We start from the raw sequence: 27,198 nt of genomic DNA on the forward strand, positions 1-27,198 counted from the left end.
TCCCTACTTAATCCAGACGCCCCCTTCCTTGGGGACAGGTTTAATAAAGCTGTTCAAGGGGTGCCTGGGTGGCTCAGTTGGTTGGGAGTCCAAGTCCTGATTTTGGCTCAGGAGCCTGTTGGGGATTCGTTCCCTCCCCTGCTCTCCATCTCTTAAAACAAACTTTTAAAAGAATAAAAATGATCTGTCCGAAAGTAAAAAGGGAAAGGGTAACATACTGAGCGTGAACCACCCATGTTAACCCAGCGCTTGGGGCCAAGACCAACTCCTTTTGTGATTTCACTTCAAAAAGAAGTATGTACACCTCCGTGGACGTAATCTTGTGGAAGGGCTTTTAAGTTCCAAGTGCATATTCAATTATGCTCAGAATTTGTTAAAAGTGGGTGTGCGCCGTGAGTCCATTCTTAACACACTGCCTAATTTATAGTTGTGATACCTCTGGCCTGGTGGTTCTTTATGATCTTGTGATGCGCTCACCCAAAAACCATTGGCGGGAGGGGGGAGGTTAGAATAGGATTTGTATGACTCAGTGTGACTCGTGGTATGGCTCACAGCATAGCGGCAGGGCTCTGAGGGGGGTCTTGGGTTTGGTGGGTTTCACTTGTCACTGGTAATTTCCGGGAGAAGACGGGGTATCTGCCCACCAGAAGTGGGCGTGTGGGTCTGTGGGTCGTCAAGGTGTTTGCTGGCAGAAAGGATGCTATCGACAGCTTTTATACAGGGGTAGCAACTTAAAAAGTAAGCATTAAAGATTTTGTACCTAAGTATTACGATTGCAAGAAAGAAGGTATGCCTTATTGGTTGTTCTTGCCACTGTTGGAAACAAGCAAAACCGGCCTCAGAATTCGAATTGAAGGTTATAATCACACTGTGTGAACAATCCGGTGAAGACAAACGGGAAGAACTTGCTGCTGTGAAGGGGCTGAATTTAGGAACCAGTAACAGATCATAAGCTTCTAGTTTTGGAATCCTCTCCACATTGTTCCGGAGTTGATGAATCGCATTTTGAGTGCGATTTTCCTGGTGTGAAACCAGGGAGTAAGGAAGGGAGTGAGGCAGGCAGGCAGTCTGCTGCAATGTTATTTTTCTTAGTTTTAGAAAGGCCATCATGTATACAGAAATCCCAGTGGGAAACCAAATGCTAATGCGTTTCTTGCAAGAATTCCCCGGTGTGTGTGAAATTTTTTTCTTGAACATGCTTACCAGTCTTCCATTTCATGGTTTGGGGATAAGAATTTCTCGGGGCGCCTGGGTGGCTCATTCAGTTGAGTGTCAGACTTCGGCTCTGGTCTGGATCTCACTGCTCGTGGGTTTGAGCCCTGTTTTGGGCTCTGTGTTGTCAGCTGGGAGCCTGCAGCCTACTTCGGATTCTGTCTCTCTCAAATACATATAAATGTTAAAATTTTTTGTTAAGAATTTCAGGTTTTTACCTAACACAGTAGTAGTTCTGTGGGTAATCTGTTAAAGTCTACAGTATTTTTAGTGGCAACATTGCTGCAGAGTCTCCACTGACTTTGAAATGATTTTTTCGTGGTGGTAATGGGCTGCAGGGTCAGTAATATAGTAGGAGCAAGGCAATAAACAACAAATGGGGAAGGTTCAAAGAGGTTCAGCAAAACGTACATTTGAAGTTTTATTTGTGGTGATCAGCAAGCTCATAGGTAAGTGGGGTAAGCAAAATCATGGTACATCCATACAGAATAGCATTCAGCAATAAAAAAATGTGCTCTCTCAAAATTATTCAGCATAAAGGAAACCACAATTTAAAAAAGTAAAACATTTGACTCTAATCATGTAAAAAATACAAAATAATTTACTGTGCAGGGTAGAGGTTTAAAAAGGGCACAAAATAAAAGGAGTTATATAGATTTATTACCACCCATGGTTTTGTATACAATTTAAATATGTGCAGTTTTACAGCATGTTAATTATACCTCAATAAAGCTTTTTTAAAAAATCAAATAGAGGTCTGGGTCCCCTATATTTTTGCACAAGAGTCCGCCATCCTTCCTCATGCCTGGGGAAGGGATGCCCTGCATCAAAGAAGAGTTTCAAGGTCATTTCTATCTGGGTCAGCAACTGGTCAGAAAAGCTACAGATCTCAGTGGGATTTTCTAATCCTATTGCCATTTTCTTGCCTACGCAGCAAATATCTGTGAGATGGGCTAAAAATTAAGATTGGCACGATGGCCTTGATTTCCACAACTATAGGAGGAACACTGGTGTGGAGTGTACAAACCAGCATGTCAGTGGACGCAAGTTTTGTTAGATGTTTATATATCCTAAGTCCTGCCATCTTCTGTTTCTGTACAATCACGGGTTTTCAACCTGGCTCCTATCGTAGTTTTACAACCAGCCAATGACACCAGAAAGTGAACTTTACACATGAAGGCACATGATTCCTTTGCAGTGCTCGGGAACAGCTTCCCCATGATAATGCTCGACATCGTGCGACAGCCCTGGGAAAGAGGAACCACTCTCGCGGGAGCCCTACAGGTGGTCAGAAGAGAAATACGATGTCCTCGTGGTGCACTGCAAGGAGGTCTAGAAGGTAAACAGTATTTTCATTTCAACCCCTTGGCACTGTCAAAACTGGGTCAGAACCCGAATGAGGAAGAAGGGACTTGCTGTGTTACATGCCCCCCCACCCATCACTGACAGTGGTTGAGAAAGGACCTCTGCCCTGAATGAGGAACCTGGCAGAGCAGAGTAAGAATATGCAGGGCTCCCGGAAGCTTCCCCACAAACCTAGGAGTTTTGGGGAATCTCCCCAGTGTGGACGTTCACACGTGTGTGACGTTCAATTGCCAAGAGCTGGCTCCCTCACAAGGTCTCTAGTTCTATGAAATACCATATTCTGGGCAGGACCTTCTGGGGCCCAACAAGGCCGGACGTTTAGATGAAGGCTTTCCACCGACATCTGCTGCACATATGTAACATATATGTAGCTTATGAGCCATTTCCCCACAGTTGTTGAGCTCATGAGGTTATCTGGTGTGAAGTTTTCGGTGCTGAATGATGTGGGAGCTTTGGCTGAAGGATTTCCCACATTCCCCACACTCGTAAGGCTTTTCTCCTGTGTGGACTCTCCGGTGCTGAATGAGGTTGGACTTTTGGCTAAAGGATTTCTCACACTCATTGCACTTATAAGGTCTGGCTCCAGTGTGAATTCTCTGGTGTTGATTGAGAGTGGACCTGTGGCTGAAGGATTTCCCACATTCACCACACTCATAAGGCCTTTCTCCAGTGTGAATGCGCAGGTGCTGAACAAGTTTGCATTTGTAGCTGAAGGATTTTGCACATTCGTTGCATTTGTAAGGCCTTGCTCCACTGTGAATTTTCTGGTGTTGAATGAGGTTGGAGCTTTGGCTGAAGGAATTCCCACACTCGCCACACTTGTAAGGCTTCTCTCTCGTGTGAACTCTCTGGTGTTTAATGAGGGTAGAGCTGTAGCTGAAGGCTTTCCCGCATTCGCCACATGCATAGGGTCTCACTCTGGTGTGAATTTGCAGGTGCTGCACAAGCCTGAATTTGAAGCTGAAGGCTTTTCCACATTCGCTGCACTTGTAAGGCCTTGCGCCAGTGTGAATTCTGTGGTGTTGAATGAGGTTGTAGCTTTGGCTGAAGGATCTCCCACATTCGTTGCACTCGTAAGACCTTGTTGCTGGGTAAGCTCTCTGGCAATTACTCAGGATGGAGCTTTGGTTAAAAGGTTTCGCACAGTTCTCCCAGGCATGGGAACTTTCTCTAGGGTCAAGCTGCTGAGGCTGGAAAAGTTTATTATAGTCACAGCTGAATGATTTCCCATAGTCGCTGCATGTGTGCGGACTTTTTCGGCCCTGAAAGGACTCCCCGTGCTCGAAGCTGCTGTGTGGTTTTGCCCCTTTGAGAGTGGCCTGATGCTGGAGGAGACTCAATATGGCCAGGAAGTCCTTCCCTATCTCCCCGCAGGGGAAGGGCTTCCCTGACACGTGCAACTTGTAGCTTGTCACAACCTCCATGTCCCACCTGAATGGCTTCTCTTCGTTGTGCTTCTGGTGCTGGTGAAGGCTTGTGCTGAACCACAACTGCTTCCCGCATGCCTCACAGGTGTAGGATTTCTGGCCCGGATGTGGTCCTTGGTCCTCTGCCAGGTACAGAATATCTCTCCCAACCAAGACACACTTCTCGCAGGGATGAGCTTTCCACACGGGTGGACCTGGATCTGTAGCCTTGCCCAGTGACATTCGTGGCACAGAAAGTGCCTCCTCGTCCTCCATTCCGTACCAGCAACCTGAAAGCCCAGAGACGCTGGTGTGAAGTGCATGCTATCTTTGGTGGAAGGGGAGGGCTCAACACAAATGTCTGTCGGGCACACTAAAGAACGAGTCCACTGGATGTGTTTTCAAGATGAGGGTGCTGGGGTCGGGTTGGTAAAAGGGCTGCAGTCCTGGAACTCTAATGTCACAAGACTGGGGGTGGGGGGGCAGCAGCACAGGAAGAAGCAGGTTCTCCAATGCACCCCTGCCACTGGCCTGCAGCTGGGAGTGCTGTGTGGGAGTTTATGTCCAGGCACCAGAACATCTGGTTGCAACTGACTAGATGCTATTCAAAGACTAAGGACGCATAACCTAACATTGGGAACAGTAGAGAAGAAAGGTTGATGTATGGAAGAAGGAAACAGCAAGGGACAAAACCTGAGGAAGGGGGAAGGAAAGACAGAAATGACATGTGCGACCACTGGCATAAATACACCGGTGGGCCATCCTGCTAAGACCCTGGACTCTTCTAAACCCTGGGTGAGTGAAGCAGGACTTGGATGACACAAATCCCTGAGGCAAGGACAGGCAGGGACTAGCAATGCCCCAGAGCAATTCTGCACACGACCAAAAACTGGCAACAAAAATAATACTGTGTGTACAAACAGTCCCTGGTCCTCCAAGCAACTGCTGCCAGAGACCAGAAGAAACATGAGCTAGAAGGAGGGGAAAAACCTGGGCAGGGGCCACAGATGTGGACAACAGTGCTGGACGCTGATGTTGTGGGCTCAGCAAGAGGGCAGTTGCTGAGCCTGGCCCTGGTGATGGCAGTCCCTACAATCTCTACAACCCAAATGTGAGGGGCAGGATACCATGGAGTGGGGGTGAGGGTCTTACCCAGTGAGATCACAAGTGCAAAGTTCTCCAGCATCACATCGTGGTACAGGCATCTCTGAGTCTCATCAAGGAGACCCCACTCCTCCCAGGAGAAGTACACGACCACGTCTTCAAAGGTCACAGTATCCTGTCGTAATGGGGGAGAGATGAAACTACAAACAGTCCCCTCTCCACAGGACCCACACATCTATCCCACACTCATCCTCCTCGCAGGCCGCCCGACTGAGAGGAGATACCAAGCCCTGCTGCCAGTAAATCACTATGTCCAACCCTCTACAAGAACAAGGATGATGTGGGCAGACAGACATAATCTTAAGCTCGGGTGGGCATGGCATCTCCAGCCCCCAACCAGGCAATGTCCCTGAAATCCTCCACAGTGTACCGGCCAGGTACAACCAAAGATAGACTCCACCCTCCCACTTAAGTCCCTGATACTGAAGGCCTGGGGGGGGGTCCCTCAGTTCACACACCTCTTTTACCCCGTAAGTGCCTCTCCCTAGTACTGAGCCCACAGCATCCAGAGTGCTTGGCAAGATGGACCCCACTTTCCAGGGCAACCTCAAATCCACTATGAAGACCTGCCTTTCATTTTGTGTGTTCCAATTTCCTCTTCTTTTAAGGATACTACTAATCATATTGGATTTAGAGCCTCACTTTACAAGGTCTTTAAAGACCCTGAGAGCTCCATGAGAGCTTGCCACAAATAAGCAGCAGCCTGCTCATGTCCACTCTTCCCCTGAAAGTCTTCTGTCCCTTACCCGTGTTTAAGAGGCCACTTGCTCCAAGAAACAGGTTCGAACTCAGTGCCCAAATTCCTGGCCTCTTAATAATGTTATTGCCATAATCAGAATTTCCCTTCCTAAATGCAACACAAAGCGCCACCTACACATCTAATGTTGAACCACCTCAAATTTTTAGACTTTATATCCAGCTGCCCACTTCGTGCCTGCACTCAAAGCTTTCTGAGACAAAGAGACAGGGGTGGCCCCTAGGGCTTTATTCTAACTCACTCTCCACAGTAGAAAATCAGATTGGTTCTACCTGAAGAAGGAAGTTAAAATCCAACAACTCCCCTTACCTCCATGGCCACAATTTACATCTATGTAGCCTCCCTGCTAACCTTCCCCGTATGTTTTCTGCAGCTACGAAGCATGGGTAAGAGAAGATCCAGACCATCAGAATGAAAGAACATTTGTATTTCTCTGGATACTCACAGCTCCGGCAAACGGGTAGCTGTGCCCCAGGACAACCTCATCTTACCGCTAGAATGGAGAAGGCCTCCCCCCACATAACCTCTAGTTTAATGTCTCTCCAGGGTCCTGAACACCCTCCTCTTACTTCGATACGTTCTAAAAGTGCTTCATCTGTAGAGGGTGGGGCTCAACGAGATCTGGTCTCCACTGTTCCTCTGACCCCCCACTCCCACCCCTGGCCTGTAAGTCTAGGCATGACTCTGCCTCATATTCTGCTTACGCACGCACAAAACTCACACCTCGGTTTGGAGCTTGCAAGCGGGTGCTCAGACACATGGCCCCCGCCCACGAGCGCCTCCCTGTCTGGGACCCCGGGGTCTGTGCATTTACCTGAGCTGAGTCCCTGGGCGCGGCCGCCGCCATCGGACTCTGTGGGCAGAGCAGGGCTGGGAGCGGTCCGGCGTCTCAGACCCTCCTCTGAGCAGTGGGGACACCTCCTCTCGGGCCGCTGCAGTCCTCACCTCGTCTCGACCCAGCACTCTGGAGCCTCTGACCAGGAAATGGATTCGAGAGCTGCCAAAATGACTGCCACCAGGACCCCGCAAGTTCCACCCTGAGGAGTTGGCACACGTGGAAACGCCCGTCTCCTGGACCTTCATTGGCTCCACGCTGACGTCGCTTGGTGCAGGGTCCTCTGGGCAGTGTGGTTCTCACAGCTCCGTGGGCCTCTGCGAAGGGCACCGCACATCAGAACCTCCTGGAACACGGGTGAAGCAGCTTTGCTCCTCAACAGGCCAGGCCAGGTTCCTGGGGAGTTGCCGGCAACTGCTCACCTAAAGGGTTAGCAACAATGATGCTGCTTCAGACTTCATGAAGTCCATGTGCTCCCAGAGGCGACAAGTTCTATCCCAGATGCCCCCAAAGGTTACAGATCCAAATGCACACAGCATTCCATTGTCATTCACATAGCGTGTGGGACCTCATCTGCCATGGTTTTGTTTTCTCAAGGGTCACCGCCCAGTCAGTGCTTTTTTCCAACACCCGAAGGCCACGGATTCTGGTATTTGGTCCAGTTTTACAGCCACTTACAGAGGAGTATGACAGAGACCATTATAGCCTCACACACTTGGAAATGAAAGGGATTCCAAGGCTTTCCAAGCCCAATTCTCCATGCAGAACTTTCTCCACACTCTGCAAATGTTATTAGGGTTCTCAAGAGATGTGGGTTATAAAACAGAAGGCTCCAAAGCGAATTCTATGTCACGTTAGAGATTTGACCGACACCAGTTGTGCTCACTAGCTCCTACGGCTTTACGTAGCACCTACTGTAAGAGGATTACCTATGCAAGGACTGAGAAGAGAGAACAGAAAGACAGGAGCACCGTGCACGAGTACTCACTTCTGTAGAGGTAGTTCTGAGTTACTCCGTGTGTCTGAGAAAGCAGCAAATAAAACTGTATATTTTATCTATGTAGGGGGCTTAAACAGATAAAGATATAGACTCATTAAGGATATTTTGATGTATATACTCCTGAATCGAGTTGGCAAAGAACATGATTTGTGATTTGATAGTTACATTTTTTTAATGTTTCTTCATTTTCAAGACACAGAGACAGAACGTGAATGGGGGAGGGGCAAGGACAGAGGGAGAGAGAATCACAAGCAGTTCCAGGCTCTGAGGTGTCAGCACAGAGCCTGATGCAGGGCTCGAACTCACAAACCAGGAGATCATGACCTGAGCCGAAGTCAGACACTTAACCAACTGAGTCACCCAGGTGCCCCATGATTTGCTACTTAAAGGATATGGTATGAAAGGCTGAGAGAAACCTGTTGTGTGTTGATGCTAAGAGTTTCTCACAGTTCCGGGGGGACGGGGGACAAACAGTACATGCACCAAGAATAATCTTTTTGGACATTCAATTAGAAAACATCCTAAACCTCATGACTCTCTTGTGAAATACTTAACAGGTTTGGGATTTGCAGGTAATGGGCCCTATTTCAAAGGGCCACCTAGAATTTATAAATGCTGTGGTATTCTGACTGCTCTACCATCAGGCTTCCTTATTGAGACACAATATTGAAACTATCCCAATTAATAGTCCTACAATAGCTTCTAGATGAAAAGAAGAGTTGTAAGTCTCTCTCATTGAAATCATAAGCTAGAAATGATTAAGATTAGTAAGGAAGGTATGTTGAAAGCCGAGACAGGCCAAAAACTAACCCCGTAGCCAAATTATGAATGCAAAAAACCCACAAAGTCTTTAAAGGAAATTAAAAGTGCTATTCCAGGGGCGCCTGGGTGGCTCAGCTGGTTAAGCATCCAACTTCAACTCAAGTCATGATCTCGTGGTTTGTGAGTTCAAGCCCTGCATCAGACTCTGCGCTGACAGTGCAGAGCCTGCTTTGGATCCTCTATCTCCCTCTCTCTCAAAAATAAGCACTTAAAAGTGCTACTCCAGTGAACACACAAATGATAAGAACACAGGACAGCCTTACTACGGATACAGAGAAAGTTTTAGTGCTCTGGACAGAAGCTCAAAGCAGTCACAACATTCCCTTAAGCCAAAGCCTAATCCAGAGCAAGGCCCTAACTCTCTCCCTTCTATGAAGGCCAGGGGAGGTGAGGAAGCTGCTGAACACAAGTTTGAAGTTAGCAGAGGTTGGCTCGTGACACTGAAGGAAAGAAGCCGTCTCCTAACAGCAAAGGACCAGGTGGGGCAGCAGGTGCTGATGCAGAAGCTGCAGCAAGTGCTCTGGTAGCCCTAGCGGAGATCGGAGATCGTTCGTGAAGGTGGTGACACTGAACCACGGATTTTCCAAATGCAGACCGAGCAGCCTTCGACTGCAAGATGGCCATCTAGCACTTTCATAGCTGGAAAAGTCAAGCTTGTTAGGGCCAAGGCTCACGTATCATTCTGAAAAGCCCTTAGGAATTCTACTCTGCCCGTGGTATAAATAGAACAGCAAAGTCTGGATGACAGCACATCTGTTTATAATATGGCTTACTAAATAATTTTTTAAAAAATATTTATTTACTTTGGGGAGAGCACAAGTGGGGGAGGGGCAGAGAGAGGGACAGAGGATCTAAAGAGGCAGGCCTCTGCACTGACAGTCTGACAGCGGTGAGCCTGATGTGGGGCTCAAACTCACAAACGGCGAGATTATGACCTGAGCCAAAGTCGGACGCTCACTGACGGAGCCACCCAAGTGCTCCTGGTTTACTGAATATTTTAAGCCCATTGCTGAGACACAGTGCTCAGAAAAAAAGATCTCTTTCAAAATATCACTGCTCAGTGACAAAGCATCCTGATGGAGATGTATGATGAGACTAATGTCTCATGCCTGCTAACACGACATCCATTCTGTTGCCTGTGGATCAAGGAGTAATTTTGACTTTCAAGTCTTAAGAATATGATTTGTAAGGCCAGAAAAGTAAACTGAAATCTTTCTGGAATTCCATTTAGCTGCCATTCATCGGTAGCAGGAGTTTGGAAGAAGTCACTGCAGATGCACTGGCAATGGCAAGAGAACTAGAATTAGAAGTAGACGAGATGCGGGACGCCTGGGTGGCTCAGTCGGTTAAGCGTCCGACTTCGGCTCAGGTCATGATCTTGCTGTGTGTGAGTTCAAGCCCCGCATCGGGCTCTGTGCTGACAGCTCAGAGCCTGGAGCCTGTTTCAGATTCTGTGTCTCCCTCTCTCTCTGACCCTCCCCCATTCATGCTCTGTCTTTCTCTGTCTCAAAAATAAATAAATGTTAAGAAAAAAAAAAAAAAGTAGTAGACAAGATGTGACCAAATTGCTGCAAGGGACAAGCTCACAATAAAACCGCAAGTGGATGACCAGAGAACTGGTTGCTTGAGGGGGAACCTACTCTGGGGAGAGGACTGAAGACTAGAGAAATCCAGTTGGTGGATAAGATGCTATCAAACAGCATCGTGTGCTTTGGCGAAATTGTGACAGGAAGATCCACTGAGATGGCAACTTCACTGCCTTATTTTAATAAACTGCCATAGCCACCCCCACGTTCAGGGTCATAAACAAAAAGATTATGACTCACTAACAGCTCAGATGAGGGTTAATGTTTTTTTTTTTTAGAAGACAGTATTTCTCAAGGTATGTATACTGTTTTTAAGACAATGCTATTATATACTGTAAAGACAACAGTTATGTATGTAGTGGGAAACCAACGACTCATCTGACTTGCTTTATTGCAGTGGTCTGGAACCAAATTTGTACCCAAAGTGTTTCTGTTGATGGCCTAAAATAAGCTACTTTGGCGTAAGAATCAACATAGGCAGAAAGAAGCCTTCCTGAGCATCCATCTGATAAAAGCAGAAACTTTTTAGAAATGAGTAGTGTTCTCAATCCACCCTCCCTCAGAAGAAAGTTGGAACTGAGCTCAAACTACACAAACCAACCTCTAGCTTTCTCACATTTTTACCTTCTTCTGATAAGAACATAAAGGGAAACAGGTCCCTACACAAGACATGTGACCTTTTCTGCATCGTTCATAGCATTAGATTAAAATACTATTTAGTCAATTTAGAGATTTATACTCCTCAAGGTCCATATGCACTGTCCATACCTTCACACAAAACATTTTTCACCCAGTGTTTACAAAATAAACATTTTGGGCGTTAGCTTAAAATTCAGATCAGCATTGGATTCCTACCGTTAAACTCTCAAAATCTGAAAAAGACATACATTTACATTTTCATGAAATTCTGTCTTTGGATAATTGCTCATACAACAGCTTCTTTTGTATCCTACAATGGCCATTCAACACTGAAAGCAAAATTCCCTGCAGCTCAAATGACAGTTTATATTCTGGAAGGAACTTAGAGCCCAGAGCCTGTATTTGGAAAAAGATGTTTTCCTTGCCCTCAAGCAGAACTGAAAAACAAGTTGTCACTGCTAATGAGCACAATGGGAGGAAATGCTGAGAAGCATGCAGACACAAGAGAAGAGAGGTGTTTGTGAGTCAGGGTTACCCAAAAGGAAAAAACACAAGTAAATGAGTAAAAAGAGTCAAACATACCAGGATCAGGATGGTGCATATGGCTCTGGCTTCACAGGAAGAGGGTCCACTGCTGAGAAGGTACTGAACCCACTGCTTGGACCTGTAAAGAACAAAGACAATGTGCAGTCAAAAGCCCAGACCACGAAGCTCAAACACATTACATTAATATCACAGATGCTGACTAAATTTCCTATGCCTCCTAAGCCTTCCAATCTGCAATATCCCAGGAAAAATGTATACATTCCCACCCCCGCCCCCCACTCCTGTTTCTGCTCAACAAACTGGCACTCTCATGGGAATGTCAATATTAAGTCATAAAATTATAGAGAAAACTGCAAGGAATTTCCAAAGATATCAACTCTAGTCTGAATGAGGAAGACAATATTTAAGTTAAAAGAAACTACTTTATCAACCAATTTAGAGAGTGTGCTAGAGGCTGATTTAATTGAATGAGAAGACTCTAGTGACAAAGAAGGAACACTGGGTCGTTATACCAGAAAATTTCTTTGCTCACATAACAAGCTGTTTCAATTTAGTAATAACCATAAGACCAAGTCTTTCATAATTACAAAGCTATTTTATGTACATTGTTTTTTAATTTTTTTTTCAACGTTTTTTATTTGTTTTTGGGACAGAGAGAGACAGAGCATGAACGGGGGAGGGACAGAGAGAGAGGGAGACACAGAGTCGGAAACAGGCTCCAGGCTCCGAGCCATCAGCCCAGAGCCTGACGCGGGGCTCGAACTCACGGACCGCGAGCTAGTGACCTGGCTGAAGTCGGACGCTTAACCGACTGCGCCACCCAGGCGCCCCTGTACATTGTTTTTTAATGACAAAGAGGAGAATCACAGAATCAACCTAACATCTATCAACTGGGAATTGAATAAATCCTCATGGAGCATTAGGTAGTTGTGGATGTGATCGGTAACTTTCCCACTGCTGAAACTTCGGGTCATAATCTTCTATTAAGTAAAGCACGAGAGGGGGATGTGTGCATGTTTTTGTTTGAATATTTGTGGTTGGGTAGGGCATGGAAAAGGGACAAGTAAGGGGTGTTTCTGGGTGCTCCTAACGCTGATCAAACTGTGATTCATAAACGATTTGATTATTCTGACACTCAGTAGTGCATCTGCATACCTGTATCAGGGCCCCAGAATGTTCTCCAAGTCACTCACAAGGTTCTCCTAATAGCCTGAAGCTAACTGGACACTTTTGTGTACACTTTCAGATCTTATCCTAGGTTATCCTACCAGCAGTCAGCTAAGTAATAAATGCATTTGTTTTATCCTTCTTCATCATAAAGAATAACCAGGATTCTTAAAATAGCAAAACATGCTCACAGTGCTTTCTAATATATCTAGAATTCCCTAACAGAATAGGATACCCAGTTTAATGTGAATTTTAGATGAGTAATGAACAACTTTATAAGGTCTATTGCATGGGACATACTTATAGTAAAAAATACATATTTATTTTCTAAATCTGGCAACCCTAAGTATACTGATAATGCACAATTTCAACTGGGTATCATTTTAACATGTGAAACTGGCCTTTTGACTTTTTTGTTGCTGCTTAAACAATACAAACATTGAATTACAGTTCTGGAAGTCAGAAGTCCACAACGGGTCTCCACTGGAGTCAGCAAGGCTGCCTTCCTTTCTGGAGGCGCTAGGAAAGAATTTATTCTTTCGCCTTTTCCAGTTTCAGAGGCCACACACAGACCTGGGCTCATGGCCCCTTTTCATCTCAAAGCCAGAAACGGCCAGCTGAGTCTTTCTCACCCTGCATCACTTGAACTTTTTCCATTTTCTGCCTATCGTTTCCCCATGTAAGAACGCTTACAATCATACTGGGCAGGCTCAGGTAATCCAGCATCATCTCCCCATTTCTAGGTCAGTGGATTAGTACTCTTAATTCTACCTATTACCTTAACTCTCCTTTGCTGTGTAATCCGACATTAAGACATAGACATTTAAGGGACACCTGGGTGGCTCAGTCAATTAAGTATCTAACTCTTGGTTTCGGCTCAGGTCACGATCTCCGGGTTTGTGAGATCGAGGCCTGAGTCGGGCTCCACGTGCTGACAGTACAGAGCCTGCTTGGGATTCTCTCTCTGCCCTTCCCCAACTTGTGCACGTGCCCTTTCTCTCTCTCTCTCAAAATAATAAATAAATAAACCTAAAAAAGACAAGGACATTTAAGTGGGGCAGTTTTCTGCCTATCCCATTGGCTTAAAAATGACTATAATTCCCAAAATCCAGCACAAACTTCCCTCTCATTAGGAACACTGGGTTATATGGTTTTAGGAGTATCTGGTGCTGGATCCCCCTCAAGCCCTAATGGTATGATATTGACTCCAACAACTCTTATCTTTTTAGGGGGGGTTCTGCTTTATCCTTAACTGCATACTGATACCCCTGTGCAGAGGGAGAGAAAGAAGAAACAAATGCAGTTTCCTCTCTTCTTCAGGATATGATGCTGGTAGCTACAGTTTCTTCTCCTTATTGCTTTCATTCCAACCATTCTCCTCAGATACATTCTTTATTTTGCTAGAAGCAAAAGTATTTTTTATTTATCTGTATTTTCGTGGCTTTATTGAATTATAATAACTGAATACAGTTAAAGTGTACAGTGTGGTGAGTTTTAACGTAGACCTACACCACTGAAACCATCACCACAATCAAGACAGGAAACATATTCATCACCATCCAAAATTTTCTTACAACCCTTTCCACTACATCTCTCCCCCATTCAACCACCATTCTCAGGAAACAACTGATCTGCCTGTGTTATAATGCATTAGTTTGCATTTTCAAGAATCTTAAACACAACCATGCTGTGTGTTCACTTTGTCTGAATTTTTCCACTCAGCATAGTTATTTAGAGATTCATCCACGTTATTACATATAGCCACATTTCATTCCTGTTATGTAGTGGGTACGTGCCCCCCAAATTCATAGGCTGAACCCCCAAACCCAATGTAGTAGAATTAGAAGGTGGAGTACGGACAGGTAATTATGTTAGATAAGGTCATCTGGCTGGGACTCTCATCAAGAGATTAGTGATACCACGTAAGAGACAACAGAGGAAGATGGCAGAGCAGCATGGCTCACCTCCTCCCACAAACGCAACAAGGCAACAACTAAGTATAACACAACTCACTCTGAAAATGACTTTAAGGCCACCAGAACACTTATTCCACGGCTCAAGACAAAAAGCCAAATCGAGAAGGGTAGGAGGAGCAGAGATATGGTCCATAACCAAACCCCAAGCATGGCAAGCCACAAGCAGGAGGGATACCACAGGCACAGAGGTCCTCTCTGAGGAATGAGAGGATCGATCCCCACATCCGGCACCCCTGGTCCTGGGGACCTGTACCAGGAAGATGAGCCCCACAATGCCTGACTTGGAAATGAGCAGAGCTTAACTCTGGTAATGGGAGAGCCAGAAGGCTATATAGGAAACTGAGATTCTGTTCTTAAAGGGCCAGCATACCATAACACTCAGGCTGAAACCCAGGACAAAAGGCAGAAGTTTGAAAAATAACTGTATTACATATGAAGATTTACTGACTAATTTTAGAGCATATGCCAGAGGAGCAAGGATCTGTAGAAGCCTTTTTAAGGAAGAGAAGTGCTGGCAGGAGCCATTTTTCTTGCTCTCCTTCAGCCTAGCTGACTGGATGCTTGCGGGAGTCAGTTTGGACTGTCAGTGCTACCTTGCTAGACCCTCCCCCCTTCCTGGCATCCCCCTGCAAACCCACTCGACCTAAGCTACTCACCCTAGCAGGTACCTGTCCAAAGCAGCTCCTGCCCTGCCTCAGCCAGCAGGCAGCCCCAGACAGGCACCTCTCCAAAGCATCTCCTGTCCTGCCCCAGGGAGGAGAGATCGGCCCCCCTCACCAGCATACCAGCAGCAGCTACAGCTTGGCCTCTCAGCCAGCCACACCAGGGACCAGCCCTGCCCACCAGTATGCTTGTAGTAGTCACGGCTGGTCACTGCACACAGATGGGCTGAGGGCCAGCCCCACCCACTAGCATGCCCACAGCAGTCCTGGCCCAGTTACAAAAGAGCTCATAAAGCACACACAGGGGACACACCCTGCAGCAACTGCTCCTGGGGACTGGGCTACTGGGCCCCACAGGATGCCTTCTACATAAAAGGTCATTCTTTTCAAGACCAGAACCCCCGTAGCTGATCTACTAATACATACAGATGAGACCGGGCACATTCAGGGTGGTATGGCTGTACACTCTACCTGATACATACAAACAAACACGAGGAGTCAGACAAAATGTGAAAAGAGGAGGAGTATGTTTCAAATATGAAACACAACAAAACCTTGGGACAAGAACTAAATGAAACGATCTACCTGATAAAGAGTTCAAAGTAACGGTCATAAAGATGCTCACTGGTCTTGGCGGAAGAGTGGATGAATTCAGTGAGACCTTCAATAAAGAGATATAAAAAAGAACTAGAGCTGAAAAATACAATAACTGAAATGAAAACTATACTAGAGAGAATTCACAAATTAGAAGATGCAGCAGAATGGATCAGTGAGCCAGAAGACACGGCAGTGGAAATACAGCAGTGCAAAGCACTCAAGCTGAATAGCAAAAGAAAAACGTATTTTTTAAAACTGGGATAGGTTAAGGGACCTCTGGGACAACCTCAACTGTACCAACATTTGCAGAGTCTCAGAGGAAGAGAGAAAATGGTGTAAACTTCCCTAACCTGGGGAAAGGAAACTGATGACCAATCCCAGGAAACACAGAGAGCCCCAAACAAGATGAACCCAAGCAGGTCCACACCAAAACACATAACAGTTAAAGTAGAAACAAAATCTAAAGAGATGATCTTAAAAGCAGCAAAAGCAAAGCTAACAGTTACCTACATACAATGGAGACTCCATAAGGCTATCAGCTGAGTTTTCCGCAGAAACACTTCTGGCCAGAAGGGAGTGGCATGTGGCATGATACTGAAAGGAAAAAAACCTACAACCAAGAACTTTACCAAGCAAGGTTATCATTCAGAATTGAAGAAGAGATAAAACTTTTCCAGACAAACAAACGTTAAAGTTCATCACCACTCATCTGGCCTTACAAGCAATGTTAAAGGGAATTCTTTAAGCAGAAAAGAGAAAAACATATAACTAGAAGAAAATTATGAAAGGAAAAGTTTTACTGGTAAGACAAGTATATAATAAAGGTAGTGGATCAATGACTTATAAAGCTAGTATGAAGGCTAAACAGCAAAAGTAGTAAAATTTTGGTTTTATTAATTTTCTTTTACAAAAATTGGTTAAACAATATATACAAAAAGATGTAAAATATGACATTATGTACATAAAACTTCGTGGGGGGAGAGAGTAATAAATGTAGTGCTTTTAGAATTTACATGACCACCAACTTAAAAACTTGTAATACTAAAGAAAGCCAACAAATCACAAGGGAAGAGCACAAAAGAAAAAAAACAAAATGCATTTAAGTACATACCTACCAATAATTACTTTAAATGTAACTGGACTAAGTGCTCCAATCAAAAGATGTAGGGTGACTGAATGGATAAAAAAAAAAACAAGACCTATCTATACGCTGCCTACAACAGACTCACTTCAGATCTAAAGACATACACACTGAAAATAGAGGAATGAAAAAACATATTCCATGCATACCGAAGTGAAAACAAGCTGGGGTAGCAATACTTATAATAATAAAGTAGACTTTAAGACATGGACTGTTAAAGACAAAAGTCATGCATAACTATAAATAAAGGAATTAATCCAACAAGAGAATAGAATAACTGTAAATATCTATGAAACCAACATAGGAGCACCTACAAATATAAAGCAAATATTGGCAGCCATAAAGGGAGAAACTAACAATACAGTAATAGAAGGGGACTTCGGGGCTCCTGGGTGGCTCAGTCGGTTGAGTGTCTTGACTTCGGCTCAGGTCATGACCCCGCGGTCTGTGAGTTCAAGCCCCGTGATGGGCTCTGGGCTGACAGCCCAGAGCTTGGAGCCTGCTTTGGATTCTGTGTCTCCCTCTCTCTCTGACCCTCCCCAGCTTGTGCTCTGTTTCTCTCTGTCTCTCAAATATAAATAAATGTTTAATTTTTTTTTCTTCTTAAAAAAGGGGCTTCAATGCTCCACTTACATCAATGGACAGATCATCCAGAGAGAAAATCAGTAAGACACATTAGACACATAGATTTAACAGATATACACAGAACATCATTTCCAAACAGAATACATTCTTTTCAAATGCATCTGGAACATTTTCCAGGATAGATTACATGTTAGGCCACAGAACAAGTCTCAGTAAATTTAAGATTGAAATCATATCAAGTGTCTTTTCCAACAACAGTACGAAACTAGAAATCAATTACAAGAAAAGAAAATGGAAAACACAAACACGTGGAGGCTAAACAACATGCTACTAAACCAATAGGTCAAAGAAATTAAAAAACAGCTGGAGACATATAAAAATGGAAATGCAACAGTTCAAAATCTTTGGAATGAAGCAAAAGCTGTTCTGAGAGGGAAGTTTATAGCAATACAGACCTACCAAGAAACAAGAAAAATCTCAAACAATCTAACCTTATATTTAAAGTAACCAGAAGAACAAACAAGGTCGAAAGTTAGTAGAATGAAAAAAATAATAATAAAGATCTGAGTAGAAAGAAATGAAGACTGAAAAACAATAGAAAAGATCAGGGACACTAAGAGACAGTTCTTTGAAAAGATAAAAGAGATAAGCCTTTAGACAGACTCATAAAGGAAAAGAGAGAGGACTCAAAATCAGAAATCAAAGAGGAGTTACAACTAACACCATAGAAATATAAAGGATTAATTATATGCCAACAAATTGGACAACATAGAAGAAATGGATAAATTCCTAAAATATATATATATATAACCTTCCAAGACTGGATCACAAAGAAATAAAAAATTTGAACAGACTGTTTACTAGTAACAAAACTAAATCAGTAATCAAAAACCTCACCACAAACAAAAGTCCAGGACCAGATGGCCTCACAGGTGAATTCTACCAAATATTTCGTTTAGGGTTAATACCTATCCTTTTCACACTACTCCAAAAATAGAAAAGGAATGCTTCCAAACTCATCCTCAAAGCTAGCATATACCTTGATACAAAACCAAAGACACCACAAAAAATGAAAACTACAGACCAATATCCCTGATGAACGCAGATACAAAAATCCTCAACAAATTAGGAAACTGAATTCAACATATGAAAAAGGTCATTCACCACAACAAGTGGGATTTATTTCAGGGATGTAAGGATGGTTCAATACCTGCAAATCAATCAACATGATACAATATATTAACAAAATGGAAAGTAAGAATTATATAATCATCTCAATATATGCAGAAACAGCATTTGACAAAATTTAACATCCGTTCATAATAAAAACTCTCAACAAAGTGGGTTTAGAGGGAAAATTCCTCAACACAATAAAGGCCATATATGAAAAAACTCACAGCTAACATCATACCCAATGGTGAAGAGCTGAAAGCTTTCCTCACCATCTACTCTCACCACCTTCATTCAATTCAGATAATAAAAAGAACTAAACAGCATCCAAGTTGGAAGAAAAACGTAAAACTGTCACTATTTGCAGGTGATATGCTATATACAGAAAACCCTAAAGACTCCAACTAATAAATGAATTCAGTCAATTTGCAGGATATAAAATTAATATGCAGAAATCTGTTGTGTTTCTACACACTAATAAAAACCCAGCAGAAAGAGTAATTAGGAAAACAATTCCATTTATAATTGCATCAAAAAGTGTAAAGTACCTAGGAATAAATGTAGATAAGGAGGTGAAAGACTTGTTTTCTGAAAACTATAAGACACTGATGAAGACAGCACAAATAAATAAAAAGACATACCATGTATCATGTTCATGGAATGGGAGAATTAACATTGTTAAAATGTCCATACTACCAAAAGCAATCCACAGATTCAATGCAATCCCTACCAAAATACCAATAGTATTTTTCACAAAACTAGAACAAGGAATCCAAAAATTTGTATGGAACCACAAAAAACCACAAATAGCCAAAGCAAGCTTGAGAAAGAACAACAGAGCTGGAAATATACACCAGATTTCAAACCATACTACAAAGCCATAGTAATCAAAACAGTATGGTACTGGCACAAAAATGGAACAGAATAGAGCTGAGAAACCTATGCTTATATGGTCACTCTGTGACAAAGGAGACTAGAATACACAATGAAGAAAAGTCTCTTCAATAAATGGTGTTGGGAAAACTGGACAGCTACATACGAAAGAACGAAATTGGACCACTTTCTTACACCATACATAAAAATAAACTCAACATGGGTGGGGGGCACCTGGGTGGCTCAGTTGGTTAAGTGTCTGACTCTTGGACTTCAGCTCAGGTCATGATCTCATGGTTCATGAGATCAAACCCCAGAGTACATGCATACACTCTCTCTCAAAATAAAACAATAAAACAGAACAAAACAAACTAAAAACTCAAAATGGATTAAAGACTTGGATGTAAGTCCTGAAACCATAAAATTAAAAGACATATGCAATAATTTCTTTGACATCAGCCTTAGCAACATTTTTCTGGATATGTTTCTTCAGGGAGACAAAAGCAAAAACAAAAGTAAAAGGGACAAAAGGGAAACAAAAGCAAAAATAAACAATTGGGACCACATCAAACTAAAAAACTTTTGCAAAGCAAAGCCATCAACAAAACAAAAAGGCAACCTACTGAATTAGAAAAAATATTTGCTAGTGATACATCCAAAAAATATAATATATATATGTATACATAATATATATAACATATATATTATACTCCAAATACCCCAATACTAAATATCCAAAATATATACAGAATTCACACACCTTAACACCAAAACACCTGAAACAATTCAATTAAAAATTAGCAGAAGACCCAAATGGGCATTTTTCCAAAGAAGACATACAGATGGCCAACAGACATGAAAAGATGCTCAATGTAATCAGGGAAATGCAAATCAAATCCACAATGAGATATCACCTCACACCAGTCAAAACAGTATCAAAAAGACAAGAAATAACAAGATGATGAAATAGAGGAAAGAGAACTCTTGTGCACTGTGGGGTGGAATGTAAAGAGGTACAGCCACTCTGGAAAACAGTATGGAGGGTCCTTAGAAAACTAAAAATAGAAAAACCATATGATCCAGTAATTCCACTTCTGGGTATTTACCTGAAGAAAATGAAAACACTAATTCAAAAAGATATATACATCCCTGTTTACTGCAGCATTATTTACAATAAATAGGATATGGACACAATCTAAGTGTACACTGATATATAAATGAATAAAGACATGATACACACACACGGGAATATTACTTAGCCATTAAAAAAAAAATCATAGGGTGTCTGGCTGGCTTAGCTGGTAGACAGTGCAACTCTTGATCTCCAGGTCATGAGTTCAAACCCTATACTGGACATGGAGATTACCTTAAAAACAAAAAAAAGGAATCTTGACATTTACAACAAGGATGGACCTAGAGGGTATTATGCCAAGTGGAATAAGTCACAGAAAGACAAGTAAGATAGGATTTCAGTTATCTATGGAATGTAGAAAACAAAACTATCAACAGCAATAACAGAGGCAGACTTATAAATACAGAGAACTAGTGGTTGCCAAAAGGGAAGAGTGTGGGGTGATGGACAAAACAGGTGAGGCAGATTAAGAGGCACAGCCTTCCAGCTCTAAAACAAGTTACAAAGGTGAAAAGTACATTATAGAGAATAGTCACTAACATTGTAATAACTTTGGTGAGAGATAGTACACTTATAATGAGCATTCTGTAAAGTATGTAATAGTTAAATCATTATGTTGTACACCTGAAACTAAAATTAATGTCAACTATACTCCAATAAAAAAAGAGGGGAGTGGGAACACCAGAGAACTGTCACTCCCTGTCTTTCCATCATGTGAAGACACAAGAGAGCCATCTGCAAACCAAGAAGAATCCTCATCAGGAACCAAAGCAATAAGCACTTAATCTGGACTTCCTTCCCAGCTTCCAGAACTCTGAACAATACATTTCTGTTCTTTAAGCCACCTAGTCTATGGTATTTTGTTACAGCTGACAAAGAAAATTGTTTATTCCTGAGTGATATTCCATTATATAGAGGTATTACAATTTGTTTATTCATTCAAACTGTTTTTGATGGACTTTGAGTTTTTTCCCCCTTTTCCATTAAAAGTAAAGCTGTTTTAAACATTTGTTCACAGGTCTTTGCATAAACATATCCTTTTATTTCCTTCGGATAAATACCTAGGAATGGGATGACTGGGTTGTATGAAAGCTGTATGTTTAATTTTATTTATTTTCAAAAAATGTTTATTTAGGGGTGCCTGGGTGGCTCAGTTGGTTAAGTGTCCAATTCTTGATTTTGGCTCAGGTCATGATCTCAGTTTGTGAGTTTGAGCCCCACATCAGGCTCTGTGCTGACAGCAAGGAGCCTGCTTGGCATTCTCTCTCTCTGCCCCTACCTGACTCATGCTATCTCAAAATAAATAAACTTTTTTTTTAACGTTTATTTATTTTTGAGACAGAGAAAGACAGAGCATGAACGGGGGAGGGGCAGAGAGAGATGGAGACACAGAATCGGAAGCAGGCTCCAGGCTCTGAGCGATCAGCCAGAGCCCAACACGGGGCTCGAACTCACGGACCACGAGATCGTGACTTGAGCTGAAGTCGGACGCTTAACCGACTGAGCCACCCAGGCGCCCCTCAAATAAACTTTAACGTTTTTATTTATTTTTGGGACAGAGAGAGACAGAGCATGAGCGGGGTAGGGGCAGAGAGAGAGGGAGACACAGAATCGGAAACAGGCTCCAGGCTCCGAGCCATCAGCCCAGAGCCTGACGCGGGGCTCGAACTCCCGGACTGCGAGATCATGACCCGGCTGAAGTCGGACGCTTAACCGACTGCATCACCCAGGCGCCCCATCAAATAAACTTTAAAAAAATGTTTATTTATTGGGACACCCGGGTGGCTCAGTGGTTAAGCATCCAACTTGATTTCGGCTCAGGTCATGATCTCACAGTTCATGAGTTCAAGCTCCACATCAGCCTCTGCACTAATGGTGTGAAGCCTGCTTGGGATTCTTGCTCTCTGCCCCTCCCCTGCTCACACATGCATGCATTCTCTCAAAAATAAACTTAAAAAAATGTATATTTATCTTGAGAGAGTGTGTGCACCAGGGGAGGAGGGGCAGAGAGAAGGAGGGAGAGAGAATCCCAAGCAGGCTCCATGCTCAGCACAGAGCTCAATCGGTCTCACGACCCAACATCAAGGGTCAGACACTTAACTGAGCCACCCAGGCACCCCTGTATGTTTAATTTTAAAGATGCTGCCAAATTGCTTTACAAAGTGCTTGTACAATTTCCCTTCCTACTATCAGCGGATGAGAGTTCCATTTGCTCCACATGCTTAACAAAAGATGGTATGGCCAGTTTTTAATGTTACTGATAGGGAAAAATCTGTTATAAGATGGCCAACAGGACTGATAGGGAAATTCCAGTCCTCGACTGAAGACTTCCCTTCCGGGTTCTTCTTCCCACCCCACTTGCCACGCTCACAGACACCAAATTACTACTAATGTGGAATGCAGAAGTAACAAACTATAAATTATTCCCTCTGCTTATGCTCGGGGCTCAGACCTCTGGAGAGGGATCGCCCCTGAGCCTGCCAGCATAAAATAAACCTCCAGCCTTCCAACATCTCGGAGTGCTGCTGGGTTCTTCTGCCGGGTGATCCAGAACAGGTTCTGTGACATTATCAATTCTAAAAGTGCATAGTGGTTAAGTCATTATGGGTTTTTCATTTTCCTAATGACTCTTTCCAGCATCTTTTTATGTAAATTTTTGCCAAACTTTTTTTTGAAATATCTGTTCAAATCTATTGCCTGTTTTTAAAAACTGTTTCTAACTATCGAGTTATAAATGTTCTTTATGTATTTTAGATACTTGTCCTTAGATACGTTTTGCAAATAAAGTCCCTCTCTTCTCCTTCTGGGCCTGCCATAATGCATATATGGGTCAGCTGCTAGTATCCTACATGCCCCTTAAGCTCTCTTTACTTTTCTTCTTCTTTTTTTTTTTTTTTTTTTTTGCTCCTCTGACTTGACAATTTCAAATGACCTGATTTCAAGTTTGTAGATTCTTTACCTGATCAAGTCTGCTACTGAACCTCTCTAGTAAAGTTTTCAGCTTAATTGTTTTTCAGCTCTAGAATTTCTGGTTGGTTCTCTCTTACAGTCCCTATCTCTTTATTGACATTCTCACATTGTGCATGAATTGTTTTCTGACATTGTTGTTTGTGTTCTCTTAAGTCACCAAGCATCTTTAGCACAGCTGTTTTAAATTTTTGCCAAGTTATTCAGAGGCCTACATTTCTATATGGCCAGTTACCAGACATTTATTTTGTTCCTTTGGTTGGGCCATGTTTCCTTATTTCTTTGTATGCTCTGTGATCTTTTGTTGAGATGTAGGCATTTGAATTTAAAAAATAAATAAATAAATAAAAGCCAACTTTTCCAGTCATTAAGAACTGGCCCTGTGCAGGGGAAGACCTTCACTAATCTCCTTACCTCAGAGGTTCTGGGATTACTCAAATCTTTTCTGGGAATGCATATTCCCTGTGTTTGAGTGTGTGTGTTAGCTACAGCATGTATGATTGCCTTTAAATACCTTCATTTCCTAGAGAGGTTCTCCCTTGCTGCTTCTTAGAAGCCACAGCCACTTCGTGCTCCACAGGAAGGTACAGGCATCTCCCTGGCCTCCCCATGTTACTTGCTGCATGGTACCCAGAGAGTTTTTTGTAAATTCAATCAAGATTCAATTGATCCTCTGATGATCCTCACTGCCAGAGGCAGCTGTGAAGCCTGGTATGTAGTCCTTCCTGCTTAACTTGGTCTCTCGCTACAACCTCCACAACCCAGACTGACCTGCAGATTGCAGATACCCATGGCCTCATTCCATTTCTGTGCTGCCCTTGCTGTGCCCTCTGCAGTCAGAACTTTCTGATTTTGACTTAACCCCTCATTCAAAGCCCAGCCCTACTGGTCACCTACCTGAGTCCCAGTGTTTCTCCCAGATTTGCCCCTAATCTTATCCTCCATACTGAATGAAATATCCCAGGCCCCACCAAAGTTGCCACAAAATCCATGAAGTCCCTTAAGTGGAATAAACACTAGCTCCAAGGACTGAGTATTAATGGGCCAACTCCTATGCTTCTGTGTCCATCTCATGTCCACTCTTCTCCTGGTACCCTTCATCGGCTATGAGTCTACACCATCCTCAATGTTTTCTCCCTTCATGTTACTCACTTCTGTTAACTTCAGTATGTAAAACTCAATGCCATCAACCAGATATCCAAGCAAGAGGCCCAGTCCTCGGCTACTTCCCTTTCCTAGTCTGAAAATGGTTTTACCATCATAGCCTAGAGACTGCTTCTTGTAATCACAGCTCACTTACCTGGACATATACAGTAGCCACAATATTTTGGATGTCTCCATCCCGAAGCCCTCCCCAGATTTCCAAACATGGGTGTTCAGCTGCCTACTTGATGCTTTTACCCAGTGGTGTCTGAAACACCTCAGATCTTAAAATAGCCACAACAAAGTTCACAATATCCCCAGTGAAAATTACTCTATGACCAATTTTCCCATATCAATTGATGGAATTTTCATCCTTCCCATTGCTTAGATCAAAACCCTAGGGTCATCTCTGAAAGTGCTTCACTTTCCCACTGTCATAGAATGTTTATGTCTCCCACCCCAATTCATATTTTGACATTCTACCCCCCACAAGCTGATGGTATTAGGAGCTGGGGCCTTTGGGCTGAAATTAGGAAGCAGGCCCTCACCAGACACAGAAACTGACCAGCCTGATCTTGGACTTCTAGCCTCCAGAACTATGAGAAATAAATTTCTGCTGTTTATAAATCACCTAGTTTATGGTATTTTGTTACAGCAATAGCAGCAGACCAAGCATGCGACTTCCCTTCCACGTTAGGAAATCTAATTGGCCCTTAATAAAAACAGATCCAGAATCCAGTTACTTCTCCTAAGCCACCATTCTGTTCTGTGAACCCTGAACTGGAATGTTACACTGGGCTCCACCTTAGTTTTCCTTCCTCTTCCCTCATCCTCACGATCTTTTCTCCACAGTGAAGCCAGAGGAAGACCTGGGTAAGATCATCTCCGTCCTCTAATCCAAAGCTCGAGTCACCTCCAGAACAGATAAGCAACTTCTCAGGCAGCCATTTCAGTCCTGAATCCTGTCTCACTGCTCTTTGTTCCCACCTGAAGGAAAAGGAATCTGTGGTTTCTTTAACGCTCCCAGCTTCCCTAAAGCTCTAAGCGTTCTTGTGTGCCAGTATGGAGATAACCTTTCCTCGGCTGTTTCCCTCAGGCACACAAAACGGAACCTCTATATAATCCCTGGTATGGACCCAGGGCGGGGGGAAGCCTGGGGTTTCTCGAGGGTCCCTCTACCCAAGGTCTGGAGGAACGGCACTGAGAGTCCCCAGGCACTACGGGACAGAGAACACAAGAGGGGGAGGAGCCAGTGTGGGCCCGGGACACCGTACACGGACCGGTGCAGGTTCCATGAGAGCGTCCGTAGCCATGTTTTAACAGGCAGGTTCCAGAGGAACAGGGCCACGTCGGTTTGAGTGCGCTCAGGCCGGCATGTGAGCCAGGTGAATCTGGGACTGGATGCCTCACCTCTGTGCCTAGGGTTTCCTCTTCCTAGCTCTGCGTCCTTGAAGAGTCAACCTTCCAGCGCCTCAATGTTTCCACCACCCTCCAACCAACTACCTTTGAGAAGCTCTTAAAGCCCTGACGTAATTCGTGTCGCTCCTTTCTTTACCGTTCTCCACAGCTTCCAGAATCCCGAGATGCAGGTAGAACCCTCGGCCTGCTATTCCAGGTGTGACTCCGCCTCAAACACTGTTCCTCGCAGGCACACCGGACCCCAGCTTTCCCGAACGCTGCCAGCTGAGTCGCATCTCCCAGCCTCGGCACGGCTCGGCTCCTCTGCCTGCAACACTCCCCCGCTCCTCATCACAACCACAACAGTAAAGCTGAACAGAGAAGCGGAGATGTCATGTTTGTTCACGGCCATTGTCAGAAACGGGACCCCACCTACCCGTGCCCTATTGTCCCAGACAGTCAGGCCTGGGACGTGAGGACGTGAGCAGGCGCCCCTCCGCCGGCGCTTTAGGACCTGGGAGGCGGTGAGGGGCCGGGGAACGCAGCGTTTACCTGAGCCGGGTCCCTCAGCGTGGCTGCCGCCATCCGGGCCTCTGGGCGGAGCGGGGCGGGGAGCGGGCAGGCCCTCGTGCGGGGCGCCCCGGGCGGTGTCGCCGAGCCTCAGACCCGCCTCTATGCGGCGGGGACAACGGCTCCTCCGACTCCTTCTCCGGCACGTCACCTCCGCGCAGACCCACCGCTCCGGAACTTCTGCCCGGATGAACACAGGGGAGAAGCCAAAATGACCGCCCGGAGGAGGACGCCGGAAGTCCCGCCCCGCGCTAGGTGTCACACACGGAAGGCCCCTGTGCTAAACCTTCATTGGCTCGGCGAGGGGGCCGTTAGACGCGGAGCCTGCCGGGTAATGTAGTTCCCACGGACTCCGGTGCCTCGGGCAAGAGCGCTCCCCAGCCGACCTGCGGACGGGTTTACAGCCGCGAGCTGCCCTGGCGGATGGCGTCTGCGAGTCCAAGGGAGTAGAAGGGTCTTTGTCCCTTCCTCCTCAAGGAGTAGAA

At 44.2% G+C, this 27,198-nt stretch overlaps 2 protein-coding genes across 2 annotated transcripts in view; both read right to left on the reverse strand.

Moving 5' to 3' along the window:
• The window catches only part of LOC113592401 (zinc finger protein 154-like), a 224,576-nt gene that overhangs the window by 53,021 nt on the left and 144,357 nt on the right, over nt 1-27,198 (reverse strand). The window lies entirely within an intron of this gene.
• LOC106979707 (zinc finger protein 501-like) lies at nt 1,609-26,962 on the reverse strand. The gene is made up of 5 exons (XM_027037482.2): nt 26,696-26,962; nt 11,369-11,450; nt 6,719-7,161; nt 5,136-5,262; nt 1,609-4,273 (listed from the first exon to the last, which is right to left on the reverse strand). The coding sequence occupies exons 3-5, from the start codon at nt 6,749-6,751 to the stop codon at nt 2,988-2,990; spliced, it is 1,446 nt and encodes a 481-aa protein (XP_026893283.1). The 5' UTR covers nt 6,752-7,161; nt 11,369-11,450; nt 26,696-26,962; the 3' UTR covers nt 1,609-2,987.

This window comes from Acinonyx jubatus, chromosome E2, assembly GCF_027475565.1.
Source record: "Acinonyx jubatus isolate Ajub_Pintada_27869175 chromosome E2, VMU_Ajub_asm_v1.0, whole genome shotgun sequence".
In the NCBI taxonomy this organism is placed as follows: domain Eukaryota; kingdom Metazoa; phylum Chordata; class Mammalia; order Carnivora; family Felidae; genus Acinonyx; species Acinonyx jubatus.

What these genes read in the sequence shown, in the direction of transcription:
- LOC106979707 (XM_027037482.2), bottom strand. Translation starts at nt 6,751, where the DNA reads ATGGCGGCGGCCGCGCCCAGGGACTCAGCTCAG. An exon ending in CGCCCAGGGACTCAGCTCAG is followed by an intron (nt 5,263 to 6,718) that starts GTAAATGCACAG and finishes CCATTACGACAG; the next exon opens with GATACTGTGACCTTTGAAGA. An exon ending in TGCACTTGTGATCTCACTGG is followed by an intron (nt 4,274 to 5,135) that starts GTAAGACCCTCA and finishes CTGGGCTTTCAG; the next exon opens with GTTGCTGGTACGGAATGGAG.